This window comes from Acanthochromis polyacanthus, chromosome 1 (assembly GCF_021347895.1).
Source record: "Acanthochromis polyacanthus isolate Apoly-LR-REF ecotype Palm Island chromosome 1, KAUST_Apoly_ChrSc, whole genome shotgun sequence".
In the NCBI taxonomy this organism is placed as follows: domain Eukaryota; kingdom Metazoa; phylum Chordata; class Actinopteri; family Pomacentridae; genus Acanthochromis; species Acanthochromis polyacanthus.
The window spans coordinates 33,125,264-33,150,643 of NC_067113.1; the positions used below are offsets into that span (position 1 = coordinate 33,125,264).

At 36.2% G+C, this 25,380-nt stretch overlaps 1 protein-coding gene across 1 annotated transcript; it reads left to right on the forward strand.

Moving 5' to 3' along the window:
- Positions 1 to 1,975: 1,975 nt before the first annotated feature.
- LOC110956649 (protein LBH-like) lies at positions 1,976 to 20,449 on the forward strand. Its single transcript, XM_022202267.2, has 4 exons — positions 1,976 to 2,156; positions 13,781 to 13,859; positions 16,757 to 16,931; positions 19,484 to 20,449. The coding sequence occupies exons 2-4, from the start codon at positions 13,782 to 13,784 to the stop codon at positions 19,543 to 19,545; spliced, it is 315 nt and encodes a 104-aa protein (XP_022057959.1). The 5' UTR covers positions 1,976 to 2,156; position 13,781; the 3' UTR covers positions 19,546 to 20,449.
- Positions 20,450 to 25,380: the final 4,931 nt, after the last annotated feature.

Consider the following 25,380-nt stretch of genomic DNA (forward strand, 5'->3'; position numbering starts at 1 on the left):
TAATTGACTTAAATAGATAAAATGTTGTGAAAATTCACCAAATAAACTATTTAGAGCTTTTAATTTAGATCAAAATGGACTCATTGAGTCCTAGAAACTCCTCAAACACCGAATCATTCTGTTTATTAGCTTGAATAAAGCGAAATTTAATTGGATTTTTTCAAAAAGATATTAAAAATGACAATATTCAAGTTAAATATATCATCCCATGACTACACAGCACTCTTATAGGAAGCATTAATATTTATGTTTTTGCACACTAGAGGGAGACACAGCTCACAGGAATATTTTTGACAAACACTGTGTTCTTTGGAAGGAATAAACAGCTAAAAAGTGAATTATCTGTACAGCTAAACCTCCTTGTGCTAGCTTAAAGAGAAAATAAGCTAGTTTATCGCTATGTTGACTTTCTGTTTCACCGTCGTCAATGTGGCACCAAACTTTCACAAACTTCACTTAAAACATAAAGTATAACAACAGACAGCATATCATTGTCAGCAATTTAAGGTTTCATGGTATAATTGTGGTATTTTACCTGATAAATTCGATAAAAACCGGCTGCTAACGTTAGCAAGTTTTGAATCATCAACAGCTGCGTTTCAACAGCTTGTTAGGTGTTGCCTTCAGGTCGCCTCGTAAGTTCCAATTTTATCCGAGAAATGAAGTTAAAAATCAATTATCGACAGTAATTTTTGTTTTATACACTATACATGTGCTTTTATTACAGTCTATGGGTACAAGTGATGCTGTTTTATGACAGTTTGTACTTCACTAAAGAACAAGGAACTGCTCGCTAGCTGTGAAATCAGAGCTTAATCATTGAAAAAACAAAAATTAGCTCATAACCTAAATGCATCACAGCTATAGTCTAAATTAATTGTACAGGTCACTGAAAAAACACCTGCAAGTTTATCAGATTAATGTAAATATTAAGGTTGATATTCAGTAGAAAAATCTACCTTAAAAAAATACAAATATATATGTAATACACATCTACCTGACCAACCTGACAACGAAGATTAAGGTCCTAAAATATTATTTATTATAGAAAATTTAACTTGCAAATGAAATAGAATGATTAAGACCCTATAGTATTACATGCAGTTCTATTTAAAATATAAATGCCTTACAATATATTTTAAAATACAAACGCATCTGAAAGATTCCAAAATTAATGTAAGGACCCTACCAACATTATTAATTATGCAAATTGTCTGACTAGTTTAGACTATTAATTAAGATTAGGACTGTATAATTTAAAATACTGCTAATAATTTGACTAATTCAGATGATTAATTAAGGTTAGGACCCTACAATATTAAAGTTACACAAATACTCTGATTAATTTTGACTATTAATTCATGTTAGGACCCTACAACGTTTTTTAAATGCAAATTGCCTGACTAGATTTGACTATTAATTAAGGTTAGGATCCTACAATATCAATTAGTTTGCTAATAGCCTGGCAAATTTGGACTATTATTTAAGGTCAGGACCTCATAACAATATTCATTATGCAATTTGCCTGACTAGTTTAGACTAATAATTAAGGTTGGGACCCTACAATATAATTAGTCTGTCACAAATTACTTTACTGACTGAGATTATAAATTCAGGTTAAGACCCTACAATACTATATAATCTGACAAATTAGCAAGCAAAGTAGCAAGCAAGTAAAATTCAGACCCTACAATAAAAATAATTAGAATTTACCTAACAAGTTTAAATACTAAGGTTAGGACCGTACAATATTGATTCAATATTTACAATTATGCAAATTCTCTGGCTAAATTAGACCTTTTAAAAAAGTTTGGACCCTAAAATTTCAAACACATTATTATAGAGTGTATACAAATAAATAGAGAAATAAATGTTGTCTTACAAGTGGTTTCCATTTGACAATAAAAGACATTTGGCCATAAAACTCCAATTTCCTGGCAGTCAGTGAAGGCAGCATCAGCTCGACTCCACTGCGCAGACTCTGAACACTTTCCTGCTACTAACTTCACCGGAGCTGAGCGCCCACAACAGCCCGCATCATCATCCTCATCATCATCACCATCATCATCATCATCATCCTCCTCAGCAGCAGCATCAGTGTGATGAAGCAGCGGAAGATCTTGCTCTGAGACACCGGATCAGCCCACAGCGGACAGGTACCGGAGCTTTTATTCACTCGCATCCCCTCCATCCTTCATTTCCTCTCGCTAAAAGCCGCTTTTAGTCGTTTTTTCATCAAAGAAACTTAACACAGAGATCATTTTGGCGATTTAAACTGCACCTCGGACCTTTAAACATCCACCAAAGCTGCTTTATATTGAGTTTTTATTCCCTTTTTCAGTGTTAGATTGCGGGCAGAATAAAGCCCAGATCAGCCTGACAGAGTGGAGAAAGTGTGGGTGGAAGTGGAGCTGTGCTTTAATATAAATCTATTTATAGTATCTACCTGTTGTGTGTGCAGCCAAATCGGTCGTCTTGCATGAATTTACAACAAATGCATCCACAAAAAATGTGAAAAAAAACAAGTTTCTGTGGCGTTAAAATCCAAAAATAGGACAGGAAATTTGAAGTGGGGCAACAAAAACACAAGTGAAACTGAATTTGAACAGAAACAGAGCAGTGGAAGAAGTTAAAAAAAAAGAAGGAAAAGAGCAGCAGTGTTTTTGGCCGCAGATTGGATTTTATCTTCATGTCCTTGGGCTGCTAAGAGAGAAACTTGGTGGATTTGTGCAAGAAAAGCTGCATGTGAGGAGGCGGTGCAGCTTCTGGCTCTGGTTTAGCAGCACAAATGGAAAAAGTGATCGACAAAAGACTCATATCTGCAAAAAAATAGAATGAAACAGTGAAATTAAAGTGGACAGAGGAGAGGTGGAGGTCAGCGAGGATGGAAGGAGGAAACGGAGGCTGGGAGGTGAATCATTTCCTCAAGATTTTAGATGGAAATTAGTTGTTTTTTAAAAAATAAAGGCACTAGTTGGTGCAAACATCTGGCTCCAAAATCCAGGCTGCGATCCAACACTGGGAAGAGTGTGAAGATGCTCCCGTGGGCTTTTGGCTTGTACTTTTAGCGCTGTGACTAGCAATGATCTGCATTATTAATGAACCTGCAGGTTATTTATTATCTGGAAAATCTGTGACAAAGTGAGAAAAAAATATTCAAAGCCCCAAAAGATTCTCATAAAACAATGAAAAACAGCAAAATCCTGAAGCTGAGACACTTAAATAGGTGAATTTTGGCCAATTTTTTGCTTGAAAATGTAGGATTTTTGCACTGTTTTTAAGGTTATTTGTAGTGTAAGCTTCACAAAAGACAGTATTTCATGAATAATCCATCAGAATGGCCAAATAAAGTAAAAAAAAATCCAACAATTTTTGCTTACAGCTTCCTAAATAAGATAAGATAGACTTTATTAATCTCACAAAGGATGATGTGAGGATTTTATCCCAATTTCCAACCATTCTGCATTGAAATTAGCGATTTCTAGGATTATTAGTCAGATTTTTACAATTAAAACCCTTTTTTATGGAGCAGAAACTGGATGTAAACAGCTAATTTGCATTTTGGCGTCCCCAGAAGGCTTTTATAAGACTAAGAGGGCTGTCATTATCGTTAAATTTTAGTTTCCACGATTTATTGTCATGCTAATCATCGCAGTTAATGATTTAGCGCTGCAACTGGCAATGAACCTGCAGGTTTTTTATCATCTTTAAAATCTGTGAAAAAGTGACAAAAAACATCCAAAAAACCCCAAAAGATTCACATAAACCAATGAAAATCCTGAAGCTAAGACACTGAAATAAGTAAATTTTGGGACATTTTTGCTTGAAAATGTTGAATTTTTCCCCATTTTTGAAGATTATTTGTAGTTTAAGCTTCAGGAAAGAGACTATTTCATGAATAATTAATCAGAATGACTGAATAAAGTAAAAATATGGAACAATTTTTGCTTACCGCTTCCTAAATGTGAGGATTTTATTCCAATTTCCAATTAATACAAAATCAAATAATCATTCCGTATTGAAATTTGCAGTTTCTATGATCATTAGTTGGGTTTTTGTAAATAAATACATTATTTATGAGGCAGGTACTGGATGTAAACAACTAACTTACATTTTTAAGACTAAAGTGTAATTTAAGCTTCTGGAAAGGTTTACACACCAGATAATAATTTTAAAAAAAATCATGAATAATTAATCAGAATGACTGAATAATGTAAATATCTCAAACAATTTTTGCTTACAGCTTCTAAATGTGAGTATTTTATCCCAATTTCCAACTATTCTGCATTAAAATTAGCCGTTTCTAGGATTATTAGTTGGATTTTTACAATTAAAAATCTTGATTTATGGAGCAGATACTGGATATAAACCGCTAATTTGCATTTTTAAAACCAACATGGCTGTCATTATCATTAAATTTTTGTTTCTGCGATTATTTGTCATGCTAGTCGCAACTAATGGCTTATTCGTCTTTTTCTCTTCATTTTATGCCTTAATTAGTGCTATTAACTCATTTAAACGCTACATTTTTGCAGCAGATCCAACAAATGACCTCCTGGGCTTTGGTTTTTCATCAGTTTTCACACCAGAATGTGCCTAAAGTGGTAAATCAGTGGCGTTAATGTCAGCAGACGCTCGTCTAAATCAAGAATGTTAGGAGTGAAGCGACTTGAGGCCAACAGTTGGTGCAGACGAAGGTGGAAAAAGTGACTGAAATATGATGTTTGTGTTGGTTTCACGCCGCTGTTTTCATACCAGTGACTGGAAACTATTCTAAAAATAAGCTGAAGACAACCGTGAGGTTACAACAGTGCAGTAAAAAAACACAAAGTGAAATAAAAGGAAACAAAAGCTGCACTTGAGCTTGAGCCCTTTTTGCTACTTCTTTATTTCACTACATTTTTACTCCTTTACGTTTTTCTGATCACCATAGTTACCAGTAACTGGGCAGAGTAGAAGTATATTGATTTAAAGTATTTGTATATTGTAGTTTTAATACATTTCTTCAAAGGAAATTCAAGTTTTTGTTTGTTACTGAGCCTTAAAGATCCCGGTAGTCAGGTTTAGTTACTTTAGGACCGAGCTAAGCTAACTGTTCCCCTCTGTTTCCAGTGTTTGTGCTAAGCTAAGCTAAGCTAACTGTTCCCCTCTGTTTCCAGTGTTTGTGCTAAGCTAAGCTAAGCTAAGCTAACTGTTCCCCTCTGTTTCCAGTGTTTGTGCTAAGCTAAGCTAAGCTAACTGTTCCCCTCTGTTTCCAGTGTTTGTGCTAAGCTAAGCTAAGCTAAGCTAACTGTTCCCCTCTGTTTCCAGTGTTTGTGCTAAGCTAAGCTAAGCTAATTGGCTGCAAAACAAAACACCGAACCATTCTTTCAATTAATTCTGAAAACTATTTAAAGACTAATTGAGGCTATTAAGTCTAAGACGATACAATATTATATGAAATACAAATTATCAGACAAATTTAGGTTATTATCAAAGGTTGAAACCCTACAATATGATATAAAATGCAACTTTAACTGAATGAGTTGAATATTATTGAGGTTAAGACCCTACAATATCGTATACAATACAGTTTATCGGACAAATTTAGGTCAAAGGAGGAAAGAAACCAGAAAATATTCAGAGAATTTTGACTTTTTTTTTAATAATTGAGCCAAAAATACACAAATATGTTAAAATTTCCTGTTATGTACGACAGAAAAATCACTGAATTCTTATATTTAAGGAGCTGAAACCAGAAAATGTTTAACACTTCTGCGAAAGAAATGTAAATTATTATGTGATGATCAAAATAGAGGCTGTCTGCAGCCATAAAGGATTAAAGAAACCAGAAAATGTCCACATTTAAGGAGCTGAAATCAAAGAATGTGGACTTTTTTCCATTAGAAACTACTGAAACTGATAAATCCATTATCACAAGAGTTGGCGATTAATTTAATAGCTGACAACAAGCTGATTAATGGCAGGAAATAGTGAAAAATACACAAATATTTTCAAAATTCGTGTCATGTATAGCAGAGAAAATGACTGAATTATTAAAATAGAGGCAGTTTACTGTCATTGTGTAGGAAAGAAACCAGGAAGTATTCACATTTAAGGATCTAAATTGACAGAATCTGGACTTTTTTTCATTAAAAAGTTGCTCAAACTGGTAAATCATTGATCAAAGTAGTTGTTTGCTAGTTATCTTCATTACTTGCTGCGGCTGAAAACACCGAAACGAGGATTTTATTGCACCAACTGAAGCCTTAACCTGACTGTAAATTTATTCAGCGGTGGAAACGCTCGCTGCTGCTTCCTGACCTCGCTAAAAATGCAAATAATAGAAGTGTCTCAGCATGTCGAGTCTCTGCTGAGGCGGAAGTGAAGCAGCTTCCAGGAAACTCTTTCACACATGGACGAACCGTTCAGACCCGCTGCTCTCGAGAAGACATTATTTTTACTCGGCTCCAGAAACAATAACAGCAAGATTCAAATCCTGGTGTCTGTTACGCTTCACGTCACTTCTCAGAGCCGAGTTTCTACCTCCAGAGCAGCAGAGTCTGACCCGACCGGAACAATCCGGGCCTCTGATCGGGGACAACAAGGCTGCATTGTTTCTGCTCTGAGCTGACGATGGTGATGATGAAGGTCAGAGGCGGCGGCTCGGCCTCGTCCTGACGCCGGTAATCGCTGCGTAACGGCACACATGAATACCTCCGAATCATCGCTGGGCCCGGAGTGCGGCGCTTCAGACAATCACGGGCATGAAAAAGTAAAAAAATCCCAACCGCTCGTCCCCATGGCAACAGCAGGTCTGATTGTATGGAAAGTGGTGTTTCTGATAAGTTGTCACATCTAAAGTCTGCCTTTCAGCGCCGAGCAGACCGCTGCTGGTTAAACGACCTGAATGGTGCACTGAGGTCGACTTAATGATGCCGTACGATGCATTTAACCCTCTAAAAATCATGCTATAGTCAATAGATCGACAAAATTATGCTATTTAGGAAAGCCACAAGCTGTAAAAATAGAAAGAATCATCAGATTTCAGCTTTCTAAAGGTCCTTGAACTACTCATCTATGGTTCCTTTATAACCAAATTTAACCTTAACATTGTAATATTTTTCATCATCGCTTTATTCTACATGTCTCATTTAAAAATTCGTCAAAAATAAATCGTTTCTACAAGCCAGATTCTGTAAAATAACTAAAATTCTGTCTTTCTCGATGTAACCATGAAGCCATTAGTGACTCAGCTGAGACCAACAGTTGTGTGTCAAAAATTCATCGACTTTTTGGTTGAACTGCAGGTGGTGCTTAAGCCGAGCAGAGAAAAATCGACGATGTGCAGAGGTTAACTTAGCGATGCCATATGATGCATTTAGCCCTTTAAAAGTCAAGTTATATTTAAAAAATTGTCCAAATTATACTATTTAGCAAAGCCAAAAACTGTAAAAATATAAAGAATCATCAGATTTTCAGCTTTCTAAAGGTACTTGAACTACTCATCTATGGTTCCTTTATAACCAAATTTAACCTTAACATTGTAATATTTTGTAGCATCGCTTTATTCTACACGTCTCATTTAAAAATTCGCCAAAAATACATCATTTGCACTCGCCAGATCCTGTCAAAAAACAAAAATTCTGTCTTTCTCGTCTCAACTGTGAAGCCATTAGTGACTCAGCTGAGACCAACAGTCACATGTCAAAATTTCAGCAAGTTTTCGGTTAAACTGTAGGGCAGTGGTCGGCAACTGGCGGCCCGTGGGCCAAAACTGGCCCGTCAGGAATAATATCTGGCCCGCCAGATGATTTTGAAAATTTGATTTGGCACGGAGCCAAGCCAGTCCGTCACCGCAACACAAAACTCGCGTGGTCGGCTGCTGCCGGGCACTTCCGCCTTTGCGCTACTGGTCCGACACGGTTGTACCGGCCAGATTTCACTGAGCAACAGTGTGTGCAAAACGTGTGTGTGTCTCGGGAGTCATTTTTAATACATCTGTGATCAGAATTGAGACTTGTGTCCCAAGCAGCAGCGATCAGCTGTAGAAGCTCCGCTGCTCGCGGTATCGCCCCCCCGCTCGCGGAATCGGAGCGCACCCCCTCGCAGGTTGGCCCGCTGTTCGATTGTTTACAAACATTTTGTCCCGAAGCCACATCTACTTGCCGACCCCTGCTGTAGGGTGTGCTTACATCAAGCTTAAAAAAAATCGACAATAAAGTTACAACGAACACTGAGATGTGCAGATGTTAACCTGTAGAAGCACAACCTCAAAACTCCACTGATCACATGGACAAAGAAAATACCTTGTGAGGGAAAGTTTTGAGGTCAGATGGAACAAAAACTGAGCAGAAACATGTTAGGAGGAGAGAAGGTGAAGCCTTTAACCCCAAGAACACCAAACCTACCATCAAGCATGGTGGTGGCAGTATCATGCTTTTGGCCTGGTTTTAGACTGACATTTGGACTGGTTTTGGACTTTCTTGTGTCTTGGTTCTCCTGGTTTTGGATGTGATTTAAAGCTGGTTTAGGATTTCTTTTACACTGGATCTGGTCCTGGCTGAGGTCTGGTTTTAGACTGTCTTGGGCAGGTACAGGACTTTTTTTTTAGGAAAAGTTTAGATTTAGTGTTAGTCCCAATTTTGTACTGGTTTTTGACCTTTTTTGAGGACTAGTTTCAGACTGTGTGTTGAACTGGTTTGGGACTTTCTTGAGACTGGTTTATGCTTGGTTTCAGTCTTGGTTCTCCTGGTTTGGGATGTGATTTAAAGTTGGTTTAGGAATTCTACCTAATGATAATAATGCTACCGATGTCCTTTCTAAAATTAAAGAAATGAAAAATATAGGCTTAGAAGCATTCATGGTCACTATGGATGTGGAAAGCCTCTATTCTAACATTGTACATGAAGAAGGACTGGCAGCAATGAGGTTTTATCTTAGTGACCGCCTCCCCACAGATATGCCTCCTAATGAGTTCTTGATTTCACTTACCAAGTGGACTTTAAATAATAATATTTTTGTATTTGAAGATAAAGTTTTTTAGACAGGTTAAGGGTTGTGCTATGGGAGCCTGTTATAGCCCTTCATATGCAGGACTATTCCTAGGAAAATGGGAACAAGACTATGTCCTTAACACAGAGTTTAACAGGTTCTATAAATACATTATTTGGTGGGGGCGATATATTGATGATGTTTGTTTATTCTGGTCTGGTACAGAGCAAGAATTAAAAGAATTTCATTTATTTCTGAATAATATTAATCCCAATATACGGCTCTCATTAGAATACAGCAAAGAAAAAGTTAATTTTTTGGATATGACAATTTATAAAGATCATTTGGGTAATCTACACACAACTCTATTCAGAAAAATAACTGACAGGAACACCATTTTGCACAATAAAAGCTGTCATCCTAATTTGTTGAAAGAAAATATTCCATATGGACAGTTACAAAGAGTCAGAAGAATATGTGATGACGATAATGATTTTGAGATTAAATCTAAGGAGATGATTTCCAGATTTGAGGAAAGAGGATATAACAGAAAGACTCTGCAAAAGGCTTATCTAAGGGTACAAAATTTGAATAGGGATATGCTTTTGGTAAGAAATCCCCCCAAGGATTCTAGGGAAGGTGTTGTTTTTTGCACTACATACAGCGTTGAGGCTAATGGTATTAGAAACATTATCAAAAAGAACTGGGATATTATTAACAGTGATGAAACTCTGAGACAAATTTTCCCAAAGCCTCCTTTATTTTGTTTTAAAAAATGCCCCACCCTTAAAGACAAACTGGTTCATAGTTATCAGCCTTCTTCCTGTAAAAGAACTTGGCTTGACTTTAAACCTATTGGTTCATACAAATGTCAAAACTGTAATCATTGCACTAATGTTCTGAATACAAAAACCTTTTTGGATCTTCATTCAGGCCAGGAGTTTTCAATTAAGCACTTAATTAATTGTAAAACTACTTTTGTCATCTATAGACTGGTCTGCCCAACATGTCAAGTCTTTTACATAGGGATGACTAAGAGACGACTGCAGGACAGATTGGCTGAACATAAATATGCTATCCGTACAGCTAACACCAATTATCCTATGGCTAGACATTTCTTGGACCTCCACAATAGTAACCCATCTTCTCTCCAAATACATGGAATTGAACATATACAGGACTCAATACAAAAAGGAAATAGACTGAAAAAACTAAGACAACGTGAGACCTTTTGGATATATAAATTACAAGCTACGAAATATCCTGGACTGAATGAGGATATTGATTATTCTGTTTTTCTTTGATTTTTTTTTTTTTTTTTAGTGCTTGCAAGCACTGGTTACTCTCTCCACTTCCTCCTTGACAGGTGGAGGATTTCTATTGGTTGGTTCTTTTGATTATAAGGACCACATGGTGTGTCCTTTTACTCTGTTTGTCCCCCGAGGAAAGCCTTGTAGGCTGAAACGCGTCGGGGCTTATTGTCTCCTTTTTTGACTTGCCATGTAGTATTAAAGGCATTTTATTCACCCAGAGAGTGCCTTGGTGTTTTATGCTTTTATTACGATTTTTCCCCTACCAAAGAGCACCTCTGTTTTGTGAATATTTACTCAGTGGATGTCCAGGAAGCGTTCCTCTTTTACCCTCTTTTTTGGTTTAGGAATTATTTTACACTGGATTTGGTCCTGGCTGAGGACTGGTTTCAGACCGTCTTGGACAAGTTTTGGACTTTTTTTTTTTTAGGAGTAGTTCAGGTTTGGTGTTGGTCCCAATTTTGCACTGGGTTTTGACTTATTTTAGGACTGGTTTCAGACTGTATTCTGACTGGTTCTGAACACTTTTTGGGACTGGTTTGAGTTTGATTTTGATCCTGGTTTTAGACCTTTTAAGGACTAGTTTAGGACTGTCTTGGGTGGGTCTATTTTAACCCCAAGAACACCAAACCTACCACCAAGCATGGTGGTGGCAGTATCATGCTCTGTGGGACTTGAGCCTTACACTAAGTAAATTGAATTGAATTGAGTTAAAATCATAAGCAGAAAGTTGATCTTGGACACAGTTGGATGTTTCAACAAGACAATGAGCCCAAACACACATCAGACGTGGTAAAGAAATGGTTCCATCAGGCTAGAAAGAAGGTTCTAGATGGTCTCTACCAATTCCTGACTTAAACCCATCAAGAACTTGTGGACTGATGAAGAAGCAAGTTAAAATCAGTTGAATTGAACCAATTGTGTCCAGAGGAGTCAACAATAAACCAGAAGCTTGTGGACAGAAAGCAAAAGCAGCAGATTTTGTCATTGTTTCAGAAGCTTTAAAATAAATACCTGCAAATGTCGATATCTGTCAGTTTAGCTAATGTTGTTAGCTAATGTTAATGTTGTGGCTGCAGGACTTTATACTGCTTGACTTACAATGCCCCAAAAACTGCTTGGATTCAGTGTTAAAATGGTTTAAAGTTCCTTCTTCTATTCAGGCTGATGAAAGTGAAAGAATTAAACTTCTGTATTCTGAGTTAAAACTGTTTGAGCTCTCAGTTCCTCCTCTGTGGTTCCCCCAGATAGAGTTTGCTTCCTCCAATCAAACCAGTGGAACCAGTATAGCTGTTACGTATGTCAGGTATACTTCTGGCAGAGGTTTGGACAGTAAATCAGACAGCAGAGGTTTGGACAGCAACTCAGACAGCAGAGGTGCATCGAGTCGACAGTTGGCTGCTGTATCTTCGTCAGTTTGGGATCGTTGGCACTAATTGGTCATTATTGTTCGCCAATTAGCACCAACTGCTGCCAGAACCATCAGTGACTGGGCCTGAAAATAAAGCTGCCAAAATGATACACGAGTAAATGTGCTGAATAATATGAATGATGCCCTGCGCTAATCCACAAGCAGTAAGCGAACGCTGTAAAAACGAAAAAAGAAAAATCTGCTAAAAAAACAGTAGCGTTCAAAAACTATTAAAAAATATATGCCCATAACTCGAAATATCTGTATAATAGTGATGTCTTTGGTTGATTTAAATGCAGTAATACAGTGTCACACATTTTCAACAAATAAATTATTATTTGTTAGATAATCCAGATTTTTTAAATGTAGACAATAACTTTTTTTGCATTAAAATAAATAAATTATTTGGTCAGTTTTTGCAGTTTTGGCTTTTTGTACATTTTTCTTTTTTTCACAGTCAACATGTAAATGAATTTTTTTTTCAGGAATTTTACGAGATATTATCTGTAATTTAACAATGAAAGAAAAAACATTTTTAATTGTTAAAAATACTTATTTTGTCATCACAATAACAGAAAATATCTGTATAACAGTGATATATTTTGCTGATTTAAATACAGCAAACTGTGTCATTTTATGGTCACACATTTTAAATGAATAAGTTATTATTTGTTAAAAAATATAGATTTTTATGTGGATACTATATTTTTGGCTTGATTTTTATTTTTATTAAAATAAATTATTTGAACATTATTTATATTTCTTTTTTATAGACAACATTAAATGAATATTTTTTTCTAGAGTTTTTCTATATATTATCTGTAATTTAACAGCAGAAGAAATTACATTTTTAATTTTTAAAAATACCTATTTTTTTAATGACAATAACAGGGAATATCTGTACAATAATGATATTTTTCAGTTGATTTAAATACAAAAAAACTGTAATTTTATGATCACACATTTGTTTATTCTGTGGATATTACAGTTCTGACTTGGTATTTATTTTGTATTTCTATTTTTATTAAAATAAATTAATTATTTGAACATTATTTACAGTTTTGGCTTCTTCTTTTTTTTACAGTGAACTTGTATATTTATATTTTTTTCTGGTGATTTACTAGATAATTACCTGTAATTTGACAACACAAGGGAAAAAAAACATTTTTAATTATTTAAAAATACCTTTTTTTTCCATATTTCAATATTTTCTGTAACTGGAAAGAAAAATTGTATGTGAAATTAACTGTTGTTTCAATTGTCATTTATTTCCACAGTTTTGTTAAATATTACATAATAACTTGCAAAAAAACCATTAGTGAAATTTTACATTCAAACATAGAAGAACAAATTACATTTTTTTTTTACAATTTTTTATGTGAATCTTTTTTTCAGATTTGGCCTGTTTTTTGGAAATTAACGTCAAAAAATGTGTTGATAGTTTTTCAAATCATAATAAATATTCTGTTTTCCAATAACCTCACATATCTGTAAAAGTAATGATGTTCTGCAAATTTAAATTCAGTAAAAAAAGAAAAGAAAAGAAAAAATAATAAATACTTTTACAGTTAAACCTAAAACACTGAATTGCAATTTGTAAAAATACAGATTTCTGATGTGGAAATTAAATACAATAACGTGAAAAATTAATACATTTTTATTTATTGATTTATTTTTACAAATTATCTAATAATTTAACAAAACTGTGGAAATAAATGACAATTAAAATAGCAGTTTAAAAAATGTGTATCATATATATTTTTTCTTTCTAGGAACAGAAAATATTTGAAAAATATTGGGATTTTTGCTCGTTTAAAGACTGCTATAAAAACATAAAAGAACATATTACTATTTGTATAAATCTATATTTTTTAATGTGAACTTTATGTACAGATTTGCCTGTTTTGTGACAATTAACGTGTAAATTTATACGTTTTTTTGTCTGATTTTGCCAGTTATTATTTGTAATTTAACAAAACAGAGAACATCTGTAACATTCCAATACATTATCAAAAACATTTGCTGTTGTAAAGTTGCAGAAATCACCTCCAGTTAATTGACTATTGATGATCTTGATCTCCTGCAGGATGACTGAGGTGATGAACTCTCTGGAGCCGGCGTCGGAGGACTTCAGCGGTGGAGGAGCAGCAGGAGATCAGGACTCAGTATCCTCGTTTCTGTTTGGTTTATCTCTGAAGTCATCCAGCGGTGAGTCACGGCGGCGATGAGTAAAATGTGGGTCGCTAGTTGGACTCAGTCCTGCTGTGAGTAAATGTTACATCAGCTGAGCCAAAAGGACAAGCGAGTTATTGTCTACTACTCAGCGCTTCATTTTCTGACACAATGCGTCATCGCCAGGTGAGCTGGGAGCCGTTTGAAGCTTGTTTTCATCTAGTTTTTTCCTCTATTTTCACACTTGTCCGTCAATGGATCCATTATTTTACAGTCTGAACATGTTTTGAATGAATTGCAATGAAGTTTTAAACAGACGTCTGCATTTTAAAGACACCATCAGGTCATAATTCCAATTTTTGCACTTTGGCTTGTGGCTAAAAACCTGCAAAACTAGCATCAGTTGCATTTTATGCTAATTAACAGTAAAAGATCATTAATTTAGCACATTATTGACTTTTTAGAGAATTTAACAAATCAAAATCAGGTTTTTGACGTTAAAGACAACCCGAGTTGCCCTTTAGAGTCTCTCTTTATGTGCAACCTGTGGTCAAAATCTGCTCTTTTTAGGTGTTTATAGCCGAGTTTAATCCATAGCTGGATCATCGTTAGGTGAGCCGGGAGCTGTTTGATGCTAGTTTTCATTTATTTCGTTTCTCTATGACCACACTTTTATGTCGATGGATCTGTTATTTTACAGTCTGAACATGTTTTGGATGACATTGTAAGGACGATGTCAGGTCATAATATCAATTTTTCCACTTTGGCTTGTGACTAAACACTTGCAAAACTAGCCTCAGTTGCGCTTTTTGCTAAATAACAAGAAGGAACCCTGTTAATTTGGCACATTATTGACTTTTCAGAAGGATTTTACAAATCAAAATAAGGTTTTTTGACAGTCCAAGACAGTCAAAGTTTCTCTTTGTGTACAGCCAGATGTCAAAAATGTGCTGGTTCTAAATCTCCTCAAGTGTTTTTAGCCAAATTTAATCCGAAGCTGGACTAAATTTGGTTGAGAAAGGAACATTTTCTTACGAGATCTATAGAACCTGAATTTGCCAGTAATGACGCCAGCTTCCGTTCAAGTCTATGGAGTAAGAATCAAAGAGACTTAGTGGAGACACAGCAAGACTTGTCCCATCTGTAACCACTTGGGCTAGCTGGTTAGCAGTGTCTGGATTTTTAAAAGAAGCATCAAAATGGCCACTTCTGATGTGTGAGGTTTTGTCTCGCTCGAGTAATTCTGGGAGTTCATCGGAGGCCAGCAGGAGTTTCAGGCTAATTAGTAAATACATTAATTGAAATGTTTTTAGCGATGCTAGCAGCATGGTTGTGTGGTTCTGTTTGTGTGTTGAGGGCTCTATCACTTAAATCCAGACCAAAACATCTGAGAAATTCCTGGCTAAATTGCAATGAAATCTTATATTTACATTCTTGGTCCCCAGAACATGACTCGTGTTGATTGCGACTTTAAGTCTTGCTCCAAAATCTGGTCAAACTTTGGTTTTTCTAGGTTGATTTAAGACCAAACTGCCGGCAAATCCAACAGCATTCCCATCAGCCTCATGTTACTGCTAATTAGCAATGTTAGCATGCTACTATGCTAAAGCCCAGACCGTTCCCCTAGCGCCACAATCAGATCTAGCTTTAATTTATTAAGGTAGATTTACGACCAAATTACCTGAAAACAGCATTCCCATCAGCCTCAGCTGCATTTAGCATTTACAGCTAGTTAACAAAGGTTAGCATGCTACTGTGCTAAACTTACACTACCATTCAAAAGTTTGGGCTCACTTAGAAATGTCCTTATTTTTGACAGGAAACCTTTTTTTCAATGAAGATAACATTAAATGAATGATAAATCCAGTGTAGACATTGTTATTATGATAAATGACTATTGTAGCTGTAAACGTCTGATTTTTAATGGAATATCTCCATAGGGGTACAGAGGAACATTTCCAGCAACCATCACTCCTGTGTTCTAATGCTACATTGTGTTAGCTAATGGTATTGAAAGGCTCATTGATGATTAGAAAACCCTTGTACAGTTATGTTAGCACATGGATAAAAGTGTGAATTTTCATTGAAAACATGAAATTGTCTGGGTGAGCCCAAACTTTTGAACTGTATTGTACAGAGGGGCCTGGACTTATGTTGGAGTTCTGTTCCTACGGATCGGCGTAAGTCGATTTTCACCGTAAGTCGGAACTCCGGCGATAAAGTCAAGAAAGTCGTTACGTCCATCACAGTATCGATCAGTTCTTCGGGAAAGTCATGAATACACACAATCCAAGGTGGAGTACAACCAGAGAATATAAACAAAGCCGTCTTATAGCGCCACATGACGACGTATTCGTCCGCTCCACTCGCCAACTAGTTCCACATAACCAGTTCAAACATAACGATGAAATACCGTAGGCCGAGGACGTTGTAAACCGAGGACCCCCGTATATATTTTTGTTCTCTTTCATTAGTACTCAATACATTTTTCTTCTGTCAACTGTCAACAATTGATGTCTAATCTGTTAAATTTGGGCCGCAGTTGGGCCAAATTTGGTTGAGAAATGTAGAAAATGAAGTTATATGAAACCCACATTTCTAAAAAAAACTCCACTTTTTAATCAGATTTCTGCTCATTCAGGTTCAGATACGTCTTAACGGAAAAACAGAAATAGCATCATGATTTCTTGCGCTACAGAGCATGAGACGTAGTTCAACATCAAAGGAAGACTTTAGTCGTCTTCTCAGAGATCTTCCACCTCATGCTCACAGCCTTCCTAATCCGCTTTTTGCCACATTATTGTTCTTTCATGTCCTGTTCGGGCAAGGATGCTTTAATCCCCCCAAATATGACAAACCTCCGAGTCGACCTTACATGAGCTCCTCACAGATCTTCCCAGATACCCATGAAAGGTATCCCAAGCTGTCCAAGAGGCTTCCCTCCATCGTGGTCGAGCCGACGGACGCCACCGAGGTGGAAAGTGGAGAACTCCGCTGGCCGCCGGACGAGCCGACCTCTCCAGACGCTCAGGGGGAGAGGAAGATTCCAGGAGAGCAAACTGCAGGTGAGAAAATAGAGGAGTCAGTCCAGCCAATCACAGAGAACCAGGAAGTGGAAGAAGAACACAGATCCTTAAACAGTAACAGTTCAGCAGAGTAAAAATACTCCATCAAAGTGTCAGTGGGGACAATTTTATCCCTAACTTAAGTCTTTTTATTACTGTAGCAGTGGCTGAAAACAACAAACCAAAAATACTAATAAAAAATATATATATAATAATAATAATAATAATAACTACTCATTATTTTGTACCTTTATTTAACATTTTTTTCCTATTTCTTATTTTATTTTATTTTATTTTATTTATCTTTTACATAATTTATACAATGTTATACGTTTATTTAGCTATTTTCACTTTTTTCACATTTTTTTATATTTTTATTTTATGTTATTTCATTTCATTTTATTTCACTTCATTTCATTTTCTTTTATTTTTATTTTTACATATTTTATACAGTCCAATACCTTTATATAGCTATTATTAATTTTTTGGAACATTTAATTTTTTATTTATGTTATTTTATTTTATTTCGTTTTTATTTTATTTCTATTTATTTTTTATTTCTACATATTTTGTGCCGTCCGATATGTTGATCTATTTTTACTTTTTCTGCATATTTGTTTTATTTTATGCTATTTATTTATTTATTTCATTTTATTTTATTTTACTTCTATTTATCTTTTTTTTTAATATTTTGTATTTATTAATAACTTAATAATTATTACTGTATGTAAAAATGCAGATTTTTATTTCTGACTTCATTTACAATTGAAATATTTTTTAAACAGTCAACAAACAGAAAAAGTCCGTAAGACAACAGTTAAATAATATTTATCATTTTTAGTATTAATTATACATAATGTTTCTTCTAAATACTGGCAAACATCTGCAAAATAATATTTTTGTTCTGATTTAGATAAAGTAAAAACTATGCATTGTAATTGTGCACAATTTTTCTAAATATACTATATGTATATATATATATATATATTTATATTTGTTTTGCTGATTTAATAAAGTACAAACTTTATTTGTATTTTTGAACAGTTTAAAATGATTCTTATTCTTTGTAAAAATGCTGAACTGTATTTAGCTTCAGTTTTAGTCTTTTTAAAAAACTTTTACAATCAACATATAGATAAAAATCTGTAAATTATTTTAAAAATACATACTTAAATCTTACTCATTTTAAAGTGTGGGAACCCTCCAGTGAGATACAAGAACTTTAAATGCATCCTTGAATCGTTTTCTGCTCTTATCTGCTGCTCCTACAGTGGAACTCATTCAGTCACTCAAGCTGCTGGCATTTATGTCAGTTCATTTGCATTTTTCTTCCCCGATTGGCCATCAAAAAAAATTAGCATCCGTCTCTGTAAAGGTTACTTCTTGTGAAGTCTTCCTGTCTTTGTGCTAATGACGCACTCTGCAGTGGTTTTACCTGATCGCAGGAACTGAGCAAAACAGGAAAAACACTCGAGAGCGGACGTGTTGTGTTTTGCCGCGGCGTAATATTGTGATTATATGCATCAGTGAGTTGAAAAATGAACGCCGCTATCGAGTCCATCTAATCAGCTGCCTTCTAAACGGAGCGCAACTCAGAATAACTGCAATTTTCCACTTAGAGGGAATCATTTAAAGGACACATTTCAGCGGAGTTCAGCCGTCCTGTGTGGATCTGCTGCTTTATTAGCATCACGCTGCTGCTGAGAGCCACTCCACGTTTTAAAACGCAACCGAGCTGCAGGTTTCACCGGGATGGACAAAAAAAACTGGGGATCGCAGAATATTAACCTCTCCATTTTAGCTTGGTTTCATTGATGGGTTTTATTTTACCTCAGTTTATTTAAGATAAATTCCTACCTGAATAATTTTGACACATTAAACTGAATAATTCCACATCTGGATTGTTCCCTCTGGGTTAGCGGTGAGTTGCTCCAACAACAAAAGGACTTTCAGTATCTCCGGAGCTTATTCATGAGTTCCAACAATTACCTACACTGTACAATGTTTATGTTTTTACATTTAACAAAAAATTTTAACATTTTTTTAAACTGTAAATTCAAAAGTTAGTTACTGGTATTTTACTTTTTTGTTTTGTTTTGTTAAATTGCAGATAATAACTTGTAAAATCATGGAAAATAATAATTAAATTCTTTGTTATATGTTAGTGGGCTGAGTTTTTAAAACTTTTGACTAAAAACTATGAGGTAAAATTAGGATACTAAGTTGAAATTTAAAAAAAATAAAAGAATAACTGTTTAATGATCTTAACTAGAAAAGTCAAAAACAATGAAGCAAAAAAAAAAAAGTACAGTGTCTTAATCTTTAACTTGTGCCGTGAAAAAGTATTTGCCCCCTTCTAAAATTCTTATTTTTTGCAGTATTTACCCGGCTATGGATAAGCAGAACAAACTGGATGGATAGTTGTAAACCACTGTGGTGATCACATTCTGTCTGATTGGGGTTTTAGGTTTTCGTCGAGGCCGCCAGCACAAAGAAAACTCAAAAACTACGACTCCTACTAACGCGATTTGAATGATCTGCTTGCTTTCCAGATGTGGAGCAGCCAGACGAGGACGAGGAGGCTTCAGGTGTGGAGATGCAGGACTCCAACTGAGCAAACTCTCCTCCCGTCAAATACTCGCTTGCTTTGAGTGTGTCCGGAAGAGATGAGTGGCGTGCGTTAGAAGAGCTCGTGGATTAGAAAAGGTGGAAGACGGAGGGTAGAAAAACCGATTCTTAAACCCCAGCTGACGGCTTGGAGCCAGAGTCTTTTCTTTACATCCGATGAGGGAGGTTGTTCTGACACATGTAGGCTAATAAAGATGATGGAAGGGGACCAAGACGCCACTGCCTTTTCACTTAAATATCTTTTTTGTGTTTTTATCGTCCCTGTCTGATACGACTGTTGCCACATTTCCAGCTTTTGTAAATGCAGATTTTTAATTTCCCTCTCTGGCTCCAAGCCCTCGCCATCCACATCTGCACACGTGATCTGGACAGATGTTTCTAAATGCTGTATTAAGTATTTAGCTCATGCGTGCCATACTACTACTACTCCTACTACTTGTACTACTACTACTGATGGTAGCTACTGTATTTTGTGCACAGTTTTTACATTAACTCTAGACGTACTGTAAATGACACCACTGTTTGTTGAGTGCAGTAGTTTGGTGATCTTGGTCTCACTTTGTAATAATAATAACAATAATAGCGGCGAATTTGATGAATCCACGACTTTATTCGATGTCTTTACACTCTTTAATATATTCTACTATGTGAGCGTCGTCTTCGTACGGTAGGTAGGTGTTAAAGGGAATGTAATCGTGTTTTACTTTAAGACGTTGGAGCAATATGTTGGCAGGACTTTCAAGGCATTTTGTTACAGAAGTAAAAAAACAAAAAAACAAAAAGAAAATGGTATATTTTAGATGTGTGTCGCTTGTCACAGACATATTTTTTAAAATACTGGCAGCCTAAATTATTGCACAAGTAATAAACCTTTTGAAAATTCTTAAAAATGTCTTGTGGTTTGTACTGGTCTTTAATGACTATAGACATCTGGATCCAGCGCAACTTATCGGTCATTATTTTGCACGGCTAATGGGTCTAAATATTTTGTAAAAAGTCACACAGCCATAATCCCTTGCTGGTGGTCATTAAGCATCACAGAAGTCGTCATGGTGCCCCTTTACCAGCTAAATTGACACAATGCTTGCTAGTTCAAGATAAACAGCAGGAGTCTCCAACCAAGTACTACAACTAATCTACAATACCTGAAGTGTCTATTACCTAAGAAAAAGGGAATCAGCAGATGCTACCGAGAAACAGATTGGGGCAAAAAACAAAAACTGTTGTGTTGAATGTTTATTTCTAGCATTTAAAAACGCCTTATAGACATTATCATAAAGTGTTGAAGACAGAAATCATGTATTTATATGTTCAAAACTAATGGAAAAAGGACATATTTAAGTCTTCTTCCTGGATAAATCTAATTTTAATTCAACAGCTATAGAGTAGCTGCTTCCATACATGTGTTTGGTTTTTTTACCTTTTTGTTCTCATTGATAAAGAAGCAGTTGATAAAAATGTCAAAAGTTTCAAGGATTTCTGAAAAAAAGCACTTCATATGGGTCATTATTTTGCACGGCTGATGGGTCTAAATCTAAAGAAAAAGCCACACAGCCATAAGTCAGGTGAATTGATATTAAATTCACTGGCCAGTGGTCATTAAGCGTCACAGAATGCTTCGTCATGATGCCCCTTTACCAGATAAACCCTCACAATGCTGTCCGACATGATCCGTTCCCATCTAATCTAATTGTTAAAGTGATAAACAGTAAGAGGAGTAAGATTACAACTGATCTATAATAGTAGAAATGAGTATTATCTAGGAAAAGGGTCTCAGCAGGTGCTAAATAGTAAATGATTTGGATGGATGGGGGGCAATAAATCTTGGCTGGTAAAGGTAAAAAACAATTTCCATCAGAGGAGGTTTTCAGCAGACAGGTATTTCTGAATTTAGTTGTAAATATTTTCAACTGACTGACCATCTAAGACCTAAGAACTGCCTCAGCTGAACTTGGATAGCTGGCCTCTGTTTGCTCTCGCTTTTCACAGCCACCTTAATGGAACCATTAATGAAAGACAGCCAACACTCCATATAGCTCTGCAGGTGTTAAAAGAGCATCGACAAAAGATGTGAAGTGTAAACAGTGCTAATGTTAGCCTCCACTTTGAGAGTGAGATCCTCAAGAATGCTGAATGTTATAAAGAAATACGCGTCTTAAGGGTTATAATGTGCTCTAATCAGTCACATACTTGGATTATAAGTTTGATTTTGACATAAACGCTACTTAAAAAATCAGAAGTTTGTAAATCTTGCAGCTTTCACGTGATATAAATGCAGCATAAGTCCAATATTTACTGTACTCAATGCTGAATGTCTCTTGTGCAGGTATTTTTATGGGGGATCTGTGCTCCATATTTGCACCACATGTGGCAGAAAAACAACGTTCACCGTCCTACAAAGGCTTTCTGCTTTGTCACTTTGCTTTTTGGAGCATGAAAACTAAAAGCGGCCAGTGGTTACAGCTTTGCTAAACCGGCAGGTGAGAAGCAGGTGTGAACTGAAATCTGCAGCTGATGAAGAAATTGTGTCAAAGTGTGGGAACAACAACCTGCAGGTACATTATGTGAGAAACTCACTTGGTGCCCATTTTTCAGATGAAAACACACAGTGGTGTTACGCTTTACCCAGTCAGAACATTTAAAAAGGAACAATGAATTATCGACAATTTAATTTGGCTTTTTTGACAAGAATTACTAAAAAAGACTTCTGACTCGCTCTCTAGAAATTTCACCTCGTTGTATTTAAATAATTTCTGTTCATCTTTGGCTGTTCGCTTCAACAAATTCAACAAAACAAATTTTCATGATGCTGCCGCCACCATGCTTCATGTCATGATTGTTGTTTGTAGTGATGCTCAGGGTTTGGTGTCCGCCAAACATAGCCTCTAGTCTGATGACCAAAAAGCTCCATTACGGTCTCCTCAGACCAAAGAACCTTCTTCAGGTGTCTTCAGAGTCTCCACATGTCTTCTGGTAAAGGCGTCAGTTTGTTTTTAAAAGTGGGGGGGATGGAGACCACAGCACTTTGAGAAAATGTCGAAGAACGGCGGCAAAATGCTACAAGCTGGGCTCAAATTCACAACCACTGCACCAAAGGCAGAGGCTTAACCTGTTGAGCTATCGGTACACGCAGGTAGAGGGGTCTGTGGGCCGCTATAGTACTAATTCTCCCGGGCCGAAATTTTGGCCCTGCACGCCTCTGGTCGGAGCTTCCACTTGGCACGGGCGCAAATTTAGCGTCTGCACGGTTTTTTTTTAACATCGCGAAGGTGTGCTGCATGTCTGTGGAACTCTCAGCGGAGTGCGGATGGTGCGTTCAGGAGCGTCGGAATTTTCTATACTACTGAAAATAACTGGGTTTACAACGGCTTACATGTGAAGAATTTGAATGTGTTGGAGACAAAATGACCCCTGACAAAAAGTGGGGGGGACACATCCCCACTGCCCCCCCCTAAACTGACGCCTATGTCTTCTGGTGAACTCTAGTCCAGATTTAATTGGAGCTTTTTCCAACAGAGTCTTTCTCTTTGTCTCCATAAAGCTTTGCCTGGTGAAGAACAGACAACAGTTGTTGGATGAACAGTCTCTACCATCTCAGCTGCTGAAGCTGGAACTCCTTCAGAGGAGTCATAGGAGTCTTGGTGGCCTCCCTCACTAGTCTCTTTCTTCTCGGTCTCTCAGTTTTTGAGGACGTCCTGCTCTAGTCAGATTTATTCATGTTCCATCTTCCTTCCATTTCTTAATGATGGATTTAACCAGACTCAAGAGATATTTAGGAACTTGGAAATATTCTTGTATCGTCTCCTGACTGTGTTCTTTAGTCTTTCTGATGTAGTTCTATCCAGGAATACTGATCCACCAGAGACTGGACCTTCCAGATACAGGTGTCTTTATACTACAGTCACTGACACTCATTCGGTAACCTCAGATGATCTTTAACTCAATAACTGGAAGCACCTGTGAGTCTTTTTTTTTTTTTTTTTTTTACATGAGATCGATACTTAGCTTACATATTTAATTAATTAATGTTACGTTGTGAAAATCTGTCTTCACTTTGACATTAAAGAGTCTTTTTTGGTAAATTTTCCCCTCAAAGCCAAATTTGACTGATCATAATTTAATGTAAAAAGCAGGAAAAGAGGAAAAAATTGAAGGAAGGTGAATGTTTTTTTTTTTTATTACAGGTACTGTACATTACTGTTAAATAGTGAATATTTTGTGGGTTGGGGCAACATGAGAGAGTAATTTCTGGTTTTTAGAAACGTGAAGAGCATTTGTTTTTACTGTTTTTGCCATTTCTGTAGACTAAATGGTAATTTGTCCGAAATAAATGACGATTTGATTTAGTTATTTTCAATGCTGAAAATATTTGTTAGTTTTAGCTGTAATTTGAAGGATTAACCACCAAAAAGCTGCCTACTGTTGGACTACAGGTTGCCTACATGCTTTATTTTGTCTTTTTGTTAGTGCAGCACACATTAAAATAAACATATGAGATGGTTAAAGTGTTGCTGATGGCATAGTGCAACTAAAAACAAGGAGAATTGAAGACTTGCAGGAGAATCTCATAAATGCTGCCGTCTAAAGCATCCGTCTCAGTGTGTTGCTGTGAGTCCTACTTTCTGTCTTGTATACACACTCAGATGAAGAGGCAACACGAGCAGCTCACCCACGTCCACTCTGATAGCTTGTTGAGGCTGATATACTGCCAAAGGTCAGCCAGGTGTCTTGATCCAGACAGCGAGATGGATGATGGGATCTCCGTCTTATTTCTTTCGTGGCCGGTTCGCTCTCTGGATCTGACCTTTCGGATGACAACCTCGTGAAGAGCACTTCATCGGAGCAGGCCGGGTCACCCCTGGGAAAATGAAGGGCTGCAGGGAGACAGGCTGCGAGAGTTGGAAGAGAAAAAAGAAAAACGAAAAAAAAAAAACGCAGCGTCAATTATCTCTCAAATGTCACAAGCTGCCTCTCAGAGGAAGGGAAACTTGCCTCTTCTCTTAAGGGCACATTGATCTCGCTGGGTTACGTATTAATTCTCTCAAAGGTGGAAGCTTTTAACATTTGCCGAAGCGGAGCCGCGATCAGAAGAAAACGCCGCTGCAGATTTGCACAAACGAGATCCAAGGATGCAGCTCTGAACTGCTGCTGAAATTTAGATGGGATCCATCCTGGAGCTGCATCCTTTGCATTTAAAGCAGCTCCGGTTCTCCTCGGTGCACTTCAGTGGCGTTTTTTAAGGTACTTCAGGCAGGCAGGTTGGTCCAAGTGTTTCTGGAAACTCGCCAGACTTCTTCAGGGGATTCAAAGAGTTTTCAAAGTCCTGTTCCTTCATAATCCCACGCTGTTAACAGTTCAGTCATTTTTTAAAACAATGTGCTTCTGTTTTACATCGTTTCTTTTCTTTAAAAGCACAAACAACTACTTTTAATTTGCATGTTGACTGTGTAAAACAAAAATAAGAACCCAAAACTGTCACTGAAATTACATTTACAATTATTTTTTATGAATATTAATTTGTTCCTTTAAAGCATTTAACTGTAAAAATACGCTATTTTACTGTGTTTACTGTATGTAACAAATATAGTATTGAAAAAAAGTAGATATTTTCTATTATTTGCAATTAAAGTTGAAAAAATGGTTAAAAATGTCCTTGTTATTTTACAGATTTCTTTTGTTTTGCAGAATTACAGAAAATAAGAAATAAAATCTCTGAAAAATAAAACTAATTTGCAAGTTCACTTTAAAAGCAACAGGCCATAAATATAAATAATACAAATTTTAAAATTTATATATATTTATAAAATGCATACATCAGATA

Coding starts and splice junctions, on each gene's coding strand:
- LOC110956649 (XM_022202267.2), top strand. CDS start 13,782: ATGACTGAGGTGATGAACTCTCTGGAGCCGGCGTCGGAGGACTTCAGC. Junction 13,860..16,756: donor CAGCAGGAGATCAGGACTCA/GTATCCTCGTTT, acceptor AGCTCCTCACAG/ATCTTCCCAGATACCCATGA. Junction 16,932..19,483: donor TCCAGGAGAGCAAACTGCAG/GTGAGAAAATAG, acceptor CTTGCTTTCCAG/ATGTGGAGCAGCCAGACGAG.